The following is an 11,202-nucleotide window of genomic DNA, read 5'->3' as shown; positions in this document are numbered from 1 at the left end:
TTTTGTACACGGTCATTTAGATTTGGTTACCCAAATTTAAACGACGTAAAAAAAAGAGGAAAAGAAGAAAGACATGGAAAGAAATCGTAATGGAAAAAAGAAAATGAGGAAAACGATGAAAGAAATCGGAGCGAGAGGAGGAGAAGAAAGACGGTTTGACAAATCTAGAATATTTCAACTTTATGGACTTTATTATACAGACCGTAAATAGTTTTGTGTTTTATTATATCTATGAAAATTACCCTATAATTAATTTAATTGCTAATATTAAAAAGAATAAAATAACAATAGAAGTAACATTCAATCAAAAGGATTAATGCAATTCATGAGAGAAAAACAGAAAAATTAAAGGGGGAAACCTCGAAAAAAGCGAGTTATTGTATGGGGTCATATCTTAGAAATAAAATTTGACAACGTGTAAGGGACCACTCTATTTAAGCGAGTTATTGAAGACCATTTTTTCCTTTAGTGCGCACTGCAACAAACTTCCTTTATTGCTTCATATGATAACCCTTATAAAAAGGTTATTAAAACTCTAAAATTTTGGCAGAAAAAAAAGGAACCGAAAATAGGTAATATTTGTAAAATTAAAGGGGGAAACCTCGAAAAAAAAAACCACAAAGCCCAAAAACTCTCTTCACAAGCGTCGATTAGAACATCGTCTCTGCATCTTCTTCTTCAATTTGACGAACTCTTAACCAAATTCAATGGGTCCTTTATATTAATATGCATTTATTCGCAATATCAACACTTTGAAAATTGCATCAGATGACAAAAAGAAAAAAAAAAAAAAAACAAAAGCTTATAACATATTTTTTTTACATATTGCAAATATAGCAAATATGACAAATAATTAATGATATCAGACGAATATAAGATGACTATCAAAGGGCTATCAGAGGGCTATAAAAGGGTTATCTGGTTTTTAATTTGCTACTTTTGCAATTTAAAAAATGTAATGACATGGGTCCTATTATCATAAATTGTTTTGCTATTTTTGCAAATGCCCCGTAAGAGATTTATATCAATTTACAAACTTAACGTCAAACTAACGAGTCAATAACTTAAGAGCTTACTCACACTTGTCCTAAACGATCATAAATGCGGTGATCAATGTTTCATAGTTCTCTAAAATCTCCGATCTTCCATTTAAACAATATGATAATGAAAATTTAATGTCAAAACTAAATTGGGTGTTCACAAAGCTCACTAAAATTAACCAAAATCTTAACAAACACTTATCAAAGTAGCCTTAATTCCAATAGACAGCACCCTAACGACCTTCTAACTTCCAAATCTAGCTTTCAACATCACGGGCTATTCAATATTAGCACTAGAATTAAATAAGTATTCAAGATCCAAACCAAAAAGCTTGAAATCTTACCCAAATTTGTTTCAAACACCTAAAAATTCACTCATTGTAGGCTAAACAGTAGCTAAATTCTTCAAAGAACCCAATTTTAGCATCAAAATGTTATGGGTAATGTTTAATTCAAGTCAAAACTTAGTAGGTGTTTGAAAGTGTATAAGAAACCCAACTAAAATACAATTTAACTAGAACAACAGAGACACGGTATTCATAGATGTGGTACAAGACACATATAAGAGAAGAACTTTGTGGTAACCTGACTCGAGTTTAGCGATGTGAGCGAACAACTAAGCTATTGCCTGATTCGTGGTTTGGTGTGTAACGACGGTGAACGGTGGCGTGCAAGCTAGAACTCTTGAGTGCGACATCTCCTACGTACGAACGCCATCAGATTTGACATGGCAAGAGTGACTGACGAGCACCGACGAATTTAGTATAGGTTGGGGGATGACTTGAGCCCCTCATTAACTTTATCATCTTTATATAATATATACAAAGAAAATTATTTAATTTTTAATATTTGTAGGTAGCTTAGTAGTTACTCTATTTGTCAACACCTATGTAATCTATTTTTCGTAAATAAATTTCTAGATCCGCTGCTGCCAACTAGAAGTGGCGGTTAGGTCGTCGTCAAGGTGGTTAGTGGTGGCGTGGTGGAAGGGTTGCTAACGAGAATAATTAAGTGGCTCACTTGCGGTGAGCTCTAATTTCGACGATCCAACGATGTTCACTTGGGTGCCGATGAGGGGTGGTCCATAGGTGTGGCCCATGGATATTCTACGAAGGAGAAGAGAAAAGGAAAAAAATCTTTCTTTCTTTTTGTTTCTATTTTATTGATTTAATAGAAAGAAGAAAATGACGTTTATGCCCTTAACTTAAAACCCAACTTCAAATTTGGCCTCTTATTTTTTTTTTCTTCAACGCTTAAAAATTTTGCTTAGCCATCATCCAAAATAAAATCGATTCTTAAATTTCCTCATCACAAAGACTTAACCTTTAGAGAGAATTTAAAATTGGATTCAAATTTCGTTTTCTTAGCTAATAAAATTTTAATTTATACTATATATAAAAGTTCCTATGTAGAGAAACTTTTTTTTATCTCCATTATATCCATTTTCTTAATACATTGTGTAGGTTACTATTTGAGTTTTATAGTAATTCTCTTTTTAAACTTCATATTTTAATTTTGCAATAAAACAATATGTTTTTAATGAATAATGAGTATTAAATATCAATTATAGGGTTTGCTATTGAAATTTTCTTTTAAGTTGAAAACAATATTTTTTTTTAAATTTTAAATTTGATAACTTTATGATGAAAATTATTGAATGAAATAAAACCAAGACTCTTCATTTTTCAAATTGGTTTCAACTTCCCTCCCTCTTTACCTATATGTATAGGAAGCAATTATCTCTATGTACATAGAAGAATAGAAGGCAAAGCATAAAACCTAGAGATTAATCCATCATTAATTGTAAAGGTGTTTAGTTTGTATCTTAATTCATTTTTCTTAATTTGTTTGTTGTGTATTTTTTTCTCAATTCACTCTCTCAATTTTTTCAAGAATGCATAGCAATACTTTTGCATTAATAAAAGATGTATATATGCTTTGACCAATGTTGTCAAACTAAGGTATCGATCTTTTCAACTTCTATAGATATTTTCAAGTTATTTTATATAATGATCTTATATCAATAATAAAATATTTTGTAATCTTTTAACTCTCTCGCTATAACACTTTTCAATACAACTTCTGGCTATAATTATGTAAAGTCAACATTTCTTTTTATTCAAAAAAAACTTTTTTTTTTGTAATTTTTTCTTTTTCTTTCTCAACTCACCCTCTAAAAATATCTTTGTTTCTATGAATGTCGAACAATGTTTTGCACCAACGAGAGAAAAATATATATTTCGATAAAATGTTTTCAAACTCATAAATTTTGTTAGTTCATTTTACCTTTTGATTTTAAGTTTTTTCAATAGTTCACTTGGTGGTAATTTTGTTATTCAATAATAAGAATACGAAAAGGTTTCTCCCATAATTTTATTTTTAAACAATTAATAAAATAATTTCATATAGTTTTTTGAAGTTTTAAAGTAGTTGAAATGACTCCTAAGTTTAATTGATAATTAATGTTATAACCATTCATTATTGCATTTAAGTAAAGCAAATTAATGATTAAATTATGTTACTCAAGAATGAAGTTACAAAATCATTTATTCTTATTACAAGTAACCAATAACCTAATCTAATTCCAACCTCAATCGAATCACCTCTTGGACAATGCTATACAAAAAACGTAGTACCATGGAAGCCATTCAAAAGAAAAATCCTTCCTGCTATCTCAGCCCAAATTGGTGTGTTAGATGTAAAAGGGCAAACGAAGACATCAATCACCTCTTCCTCTCGTGCCCCAATGCTACACAACTCTGGATAAAGATGCAACATGAGCTGAATTTTGCAATCCCTTTAACAAGCATCAAATACTTATGCTCATATCTATGTGCTCTAAAAAACAGCAACATGAAAGAAGTCATTCGTTTCAATGCAATAGCGGCAACTTTATGGACAATCTGGTTGGATAGAAACAACAAAATCTTCAAGAAAAAAGCTTCCACATATTGGAATACATGGGAAAACATATCCACCCTGATTGACACATGGTCATCAAGGAGCTCCCTTTTCAAAAACTATTCTCAAAGCACGATAGCTCTCAATCTCAATGTATTCTCTAACTAATTACATTGTTACTAGACTACTCTCCAGCTCATATAACTTCTATTTGAAAACTGAAATCCTATTATGGTTGCTTATAAACACCATAACAAAGTATCCTTCTAAAAAAAAACCTCAATCAAATCACATCTATAAATAGATTATTGGATTCATAAATCAAATAATATAAAAGAACAACAATGAACAATTAGGTATACACATGCATGGAATTATGGAAGAATTCACACTAGAGTGTTCTTTTTAAGATTTCTTATTTTTTAGCGTCTTATAAGCTTGCCACCATCAAATCAGTAGAAAACTACAAAGAAAAATACAAGGATAGAGGTGATGAAAAAGGGAAGTTTACGAGGGTATACTCTCTTATTTCCTAACTTTTCTCTCTTTCATCATGAGGAAGGTAAACATTAAAATGATATTTTGTTAATTTATGCTTTTCAATTCCAGCTATTGTGAGGTGGAAAAGGGTTTAAGATCAAGAAGTGATCGATTATGATAAATTATGAAGAGTTCAATGGTGCCAAATTTGAAGAAATGTGTCTTATGAGGTTGTAAAAAATTGTGAGCCTGGAAGAGTTAGTAAGAATTTAAAAGGAAAATTCTAATGTTAATTAAGCTCTAAAATGAACGAATCAAATCAAAATTTCAATTTGGTTGTTGCTGAAAGTTTGTTATGAAGAAATTATTTATCTTTGAGATTGTGAAATATAGTGCATGATTTTAATTTATACATTTTCAAATTAACCACATTAGATTAATTTAGTTGTTATATATGTTTTTTTTAATTATTAACTTAAATAATAAAGTCATATAATAGTTAGAATGTATATGGAATAAAGTTTAGTGGCTAATATTATTTTGTGTGTACTTACTTTCATATTCATAGAAATTATATATGTTCTAATAATATAAGATCACACAATATAATATTCTACTATATTTGAATATACAAATTCATATTATGCTATTTATAAAATCTCACTTTTATATATACTAAAATAAAATGACAAATTTTACGTACAATTCACGTGCTACTAACTAGTATAAATAAAAGGAGAATGGAATGAGATCTTACACATTCATACTTTAAAATAATGGTTATATATTAAAAGTTATGGTTTTCATGTAATATGATTTATTTTTTTTAATTATAATTTGATTTTAATTAATTACCATAGTATGCATGTTTATAGGTCAAATTAATTAATGTTATAATAGTTATAAAATTTGATAATTTGAAATCATTAAGCTATAATAAAGAGTTTACACAAACATATATGTCTTATATAAAATTAACATATATAGGATCTTAAGATAATTCGATTTAATTTTAAAAATATTTAAAATTAAATAGACCTAAGATCACACATTAGTTCTAATGAGATTAAATTACGTCTTATTTTAGTTTAATGAAATTAGGTAAAACAAATAGGATTTAAGGCTATAAATGAACTTCCACCAGTAAAGTTCTATTTAAGGTCGAGGATACTTATGTTGATAGTTTACAAAATACCTTCTACGTACCTAGAAACTGACCCCGAATCGATATTGAATTAACCTTATTTCTATTAGCATAAGATGTCACTAGGCAAATTAAATGGTTTAATACACCTAGAAACTCTAGAGTAGAGTTTTATTATAAGAGTTATAATAGAAACACATACAATTAGCTAGATATCATTTAGTCGAAATTTAGCTAAGTACAACAAACCCTAAATTAATAGAACATTTTATATGGAGAAAAATGGTATATATGATATATAAATTTTTAGCTCTCACGTCCCTGAGAGTTCACACATACTCGGTTTTGTCTTGCCCTTGGTGCGGCCTACCTTCAACGTATCCTACTCTGATTTGATATACTTTAGGGTAAGTATATGAAATTATTTTTAGTTTGAATGGATAATTAATTTAAAATACTTTTTTAATTAGAAAAGTAGTTTAAGAACTTTTTTAAGCCTATTCATAAAATTGGTAAATATTTTGGTACTCAAGAACAATTAATGTTGAAAATCATAGAACAAATTAAACGGATGCGTTTATAAAATTTTGAAGACTAAAAAGTGTATATTTAGAAACTCAAGGATCACACAAACATTTTGGAAAACTTTATGACTAGAATTTGATAGATGGATGAATTACAAATACTTGGAGGCATTTTAGGTTAGACCAAACTTTTATGTTGAACCCACTCCAATCACAAAATTAAAAAATCCTTAACATTAGGTGGAGAATATTTTAAGAAAAGAAAAACCAAAAAAGATTGCGAGATGACAAAATATGATCAGATATAATTGAATAAGTTGCACAAGAATGAAATAGGCAGCTTTCTTTTATTTTCATAACAAAGACTTGTATCATAAGAAAATTAGGTTTACAAACTTAGCTTTAATCTCAACTCTTACCGAATACTATAAAATAAATATACTCCAAGTGATCCACAAATACTTTATTCATAGAAATAGTTTACTTAAATTATTCAGCCCAAGGCGTCGTATATGAAAAGAGAGTCTTTAATATTATGGGTAAATCTCTATTAGAGACCTTAATCCCAAAATAGGATATATTTTGTAGGAACCAAATCCAGCTTGTTTAATCAATTGAGCCAACTCGTTTTCTTCCCTCTCTTTTCCACCCAATAAAACCATCATGAATATGTCACACAGTAGTTGAGTTTTGATTGTGTCCTTTTTAGGGTCCACCACCTTTTTAGGGTTTCCTTGTAATTGCTTCTTTGCTCTTCTCCAAAATCTTCATGTAATATCCACTATTTTGATAATTATTTCACAATACATAAATAAAAATCATAAATTTATAAGTTCATTCAAGAAAACCCATTTCGAAAATTTGGAAATAATGTTGCACGTGATTATACTATTAAGGGTTGTATGTATCACATATGTAATGTACATATTTCAAGAAAAATACTTGGTGATTCCCAGAAACACTCATCTGTATATATTCCACTAAATTCTTTAATCATTATAACGTACAATAATGTGGCAAAATCTACATTTTCCTTTTCTCTTTAATATTTTAATATTTTCTTAATGCCAATGGTGAGAAGAAGTACACAAAATAAATAATAAATAAATAAATAAATAAATAAATAAATAATGGGAAAAATTTTCATAAATATAATGAATCACTAAAATATTTACGATCTGTATAACAAAATCCATGAAATTAACTATTTTTTAAATATTATTTCAGGTTTGTCCTTCCGTCTTTCTTCTTCTTTTCGTAATTTCTTTTTATCGGCTTTCTTCTTTTCCTCTTCTTTTTTTTCTTTCTTCTTTTCCTTTTTTTTATATGCTTTAGATTTGGGTAAACGATCGTGTACAAAAAATAGTTAAATCTAAAGGATTGTATATAAAGAATCTTGAAAAAAATCATTAAAGGATAAAAAAAATAAACGATTGTGTAGATAAATCTAAATTTAAACGATCGTGTACCAAAAGAATTAAAAAAAGTCGTTTAGCCAAATGTAAACAATCATGTACAAAGAATCCTGAAAAAAATAAATGATCGTGTAAACAAATTTAAACGAACGTGTACCAAAAATATCTTTAAAAAATTCCAAATATTCGAAACGATCGTGTCCCAAATTTTGAAAAACAAAATTGTTTAGATTTGGGACAAATCTAAACGATCATGTAATCAAATTAAACAATAGAATTGAAAAATAAAATTTAAATCTAAACGATCATGTATCAAACAATAGCCAAATTTAAACGATGATATATCAAATATATTACTCGCATTGTTTATGGCGTGGTTGGTGGGGCATTTTTGGTATTTTTCATTGTAGGCCCGTGGGGTTTTTTCGTTTTGGGAATTGTTCTATGTGTTATAAATATTTTGTCGCTTTATTATATTTTTGAAAAGATTCCCGAAAAATGCCGGTGTTTTTTTAAAAAGAAAAAAGAAACAAAAAATCTGTGTGATATGTTTGGACTGTGTTACTAAAAGTGGAAGCAACCTGAACTACCCCTTTTTATTACAAAAAGTTCTTATACGCGCATCACCCTTTTTCGTTCTTAATTTTCTATGTATGATATTGGATTGGATTGCAAAAAGATAGGGTAGGACCAGAGATAGATAATTAATATGTGAATCCTCCAATAATGTTTAGTAGGCAATAAATAGAAATAAAATGAGATTTTACCTTCAAGAGAATAGCATCAGCAGAAGGAATATGTTTAAACATATCACCTTCAACATATTTGAAGTTTGGTGGATTATTGTGATTCAAGTTAGCCACAACTTGGGGAAGATCAAATGAAGTGCATTCAATTTGTGGAAAAACCTTTGGAATGGCTTTGGCCACAGTTCCAGTCCCACCACCAACATCAACCAAAGACTCGATTCCCTCAAAAACATATTTATGTTTTTCCAATAACAAACTCATCACCAACCTCGCATCACTTGCCATGCCAGCGTTAAAAATCTCCCCGTCTTTTGGATTATTTTCCATGTACTCCCAAAAAGGCATTCCATGAGCTGTCTTAAAAACTGGCACTCCATCGTCAGTTTGAAACAAGGCCGAGAAGAATTGCCATGGCTCTACGAGTTTTGGATGGAGCAGTGCATGTATTAGAGGAGTTACACTACAAGGGTTGTCTTCAACAAGAAGGCGGGATGACTTGGTAAGCATATATCCTTCTTCTTCTTCTTCATCTTCTTTTTGTAGAACAAAGAACCCAGAGTGACTCAATAAACGCATCAAACGGTATAAGGATTGGGTTTTAGTAGGATGAAGATGAAGGGAAGATACAAGAAGAGAGAGAGGCATAGGGTTGGAGCCATGTCGATGGATGGCGTTGGGAATCCCGAGTTGAATCGCGCATTTGAGAGACATTGAGTTTACAAAGGCTGCCATGTGGTTCCATATGTGAGCTTGAGCTTCCAGCAACTCATCTCCTGCAACTAATGGCTCCATGTTTTCACCTTCAAAATCCATATGCACAACTTCAAAACACTGAAAGAATAATAATTATTTATACTAATTTTGAAGGTGGTGAGGTCCCTTGTAATTTACTAACAACATGGAGGAGAAAAATAATATAGGTTAATTAATTACAAATTTCCTTCTACTGTTTAAGATAGGAACATTTTTAAATATGGTAAAATAAATTAAAATATTTATAACATATAACAAAACTTTGGATTTTATGAATAATAGACATTAATAAATTTCTATTACTGTCTGTCTGTCAATATGACTTACTACAAGAAAATATATCTACTATGACAGTTCATTTCATCCAAAATTAAAAGGAGGGAAGAAAAAATGTCATAAAAGGTCAAAATGTGCGTTTTTGGCGGGAAAAGACAGAATTTTTCGGATCTAAAGAATTTATGACAGTTTTTAACTGTCATTGAATATAAATAATAAAATAATTTATTAATTATATATTTTCTTATCTCCTTTCTTTCTAGAAAAAAGACCTTTCTTGATGGTTGTAGTTTTCATTTCTTGACGTTTTTTTGAAAAAAACGCCAAGAAAGGGGTGATTGGAGGGAGAAACCGTCAAGATTTTTTATAGGTCAATTTTATGTTTTCTTGACGTTTTTTAAACGTCAAATAATATGTATTTTTCCTTGACGTTTTTAAACATTAAGGATTATCTATTAAATTAGAGACGTCAAGAATATTTAAAAAATCAACATTCTTGACGTTTTGTAAATTTTAAGTAATATGTTTATTTTCTAGACATTTTAAAAACGTCAAGTTATATCAATTAAATTCTTGACGTTTTAAAACATCAAGAATTTTTATAAAAAATCGAAGGGAATTATTTTCCAAATTTCTTGACATTTTTAAAACGTCAAGAATCACTAAGTAATTTTTAAATAAAAAATATTATTTTAATATAAATATTTCATAACCTTCAAAATTTCCCAAAGTTTCCTCAAATTTTAAACTCCCAGCGTGTGCCTTCCCCAATTTTTTCTTCACTTTCTGTCGCTCCATCTTTCGAACGTCATCCATCGAACGTCGCTTCGTCATCGAGCGTTGTTGTTCTTCAGCTTGGTCAAGGTCACTCTGTCGCCGTCGTTCCGAGCGTTCTTCTTCAGCCAAACGTTCATTCGTTCCAAACTTCTTCAACCGAACGTGTAGGTCAAGCGTTGTTCTATCTTCCATTCTCGACACGCTTCTAGACGTTTAGATCTTTTCCAGCTTCTTTGAGTTTTTCAGCTTCGATTGGTTCTCCTACCTGTGTCTTGGTTTTGTTAAAGGTGAGTGGTGGAGGTTTAATAGTTAGGTTAAATCTTGTGGTACGCTTCTTAAACTTTTTTGGTTTCTTTTTAACACTACTAGAAAAAGAGTCTTTCTTGACGGTTTTTTTAAAAAAACGTCAAGAAATGGGTGATTTAAAAGAAAAACCGTCAAGAATTTTTATGAAAAAGCGGAGGGTAGTCAATTTTCAACTTTCTTGATGGTTTTAAAATGTCAAGTAATATGCATTTTTTCTTTACATTTTAAAACCGTCAAAAAACGTCAAGAATTTTTATAAATTCAACATTCTTGACGTTTTTTAAACATCAAATGATATGTACTTATTTTTGACGTTTTAAAAACGTCAAGTAATATCAATTAAATTCTTGACGTTTTAAAATGTCAAGAATTTTTATGAAAGGACGGAGGGGAGTAATTTTTCAAATTTCTTGACAGTTTTTAAACGTCAAGTAAGATACTTTTCCTTGACGTTTTAAAAACGTCAAGAATTACTAAATAATTAAAAAAAATAAAAACTTTATTTTTTTTTTAAAAAACCTAATTTTCCCATTTCTTTTTACTTTTTCCCTTTCCCTCCACCCAAAACCCCAATTTCCCTCTTCTTTCTTACAACCCACACGATCTCAAACTCACCCATCCAGAACGCCGCCGAGGACCCGAACGCCGCCGATGCTTCCTGTGCTTACCCATCCCAAACGCCGCCGAATGCCAAATGTCGAACGCTAACTTCCATTCAAATATCGAACGCCTATCGCGAATGCGAACGCTGCTCCCCTGCTCGCCAAACGTCGAACGCTAAACGTCGCCCCCCGCTTCTGTAATCTCTTCAATTTTTCATCTTTTACGGATTTTATG

At 30.1% G+C, this 11,202-nt stretch overlaps 1 protein-coding gene across 1 annotated transcript; it reads right to left on the bottom strand.

Annotated features, from left to right (window-relative positions):
• Window positions 1-6,537: 6,537 nt before the first annotated feature.
• Window positions 6,538-9,057, bottom strand: LOC103495174 (probable O-methyltransferase 3). The gene is made up of 2 exons (XM_017046139.2): window positions 8,272-9,057; window positions 6,538-6,870 (listed from the first exon to the last, which is right to left on the bottom strand). The coding sequence occupies exons 1-2, from the start codon at window positions 9,043-9,045 to the stop codon at window positions 6,751-6,753; spliced, it is 894 nt and encodes a 297-aa protein (XP_016901628.2). The 5' UTR covers window positions 9,046-9,057; the 3' UTR covers window positions 6,538-6,750.
• Between the last annotated feature and the right edge of the window lie 2,145 nt (window positions 9,058-11,202).

The sequence above is a fragment of the Cucumis melo genome, chromosome 10 (assembly GCF_025177605.1).
Source record: "Cucumis melo cultivar AY chromosome 10, USDA_Cmelo_AY_1.0, whole genome shotgun sequence".
In the NCBI taxonomy this organism is placed as follows: domain Eukaryota; kingdom Viridiplantae; phylum Streptophyta; class Magnoliopsida; order Cucurbitales; family Cucurbitaceae; genus Cucumis; species Cucumis melo.
This window is presented reverse-complemented; position numbering and strand designations above follow the sequence as displayed.

Bases quoted from the DNA above. Each gene is read 5' to 3' on its own strand.
- LOC103495174 (XM_017046139.2), bottom strand. From the start codon at position 9,045: ATGGAGCCATTAGTTGCAGGAGATGAGTTGCTGGAAGCTCAAGCTCAC. The intron at 6,871-8,271 runs GTAAAATCTCAT...TTATCAAAATAG, and splicing joins CTGATGCTATTCTCTTGAAG to TGGATATTACATGAAGATTT.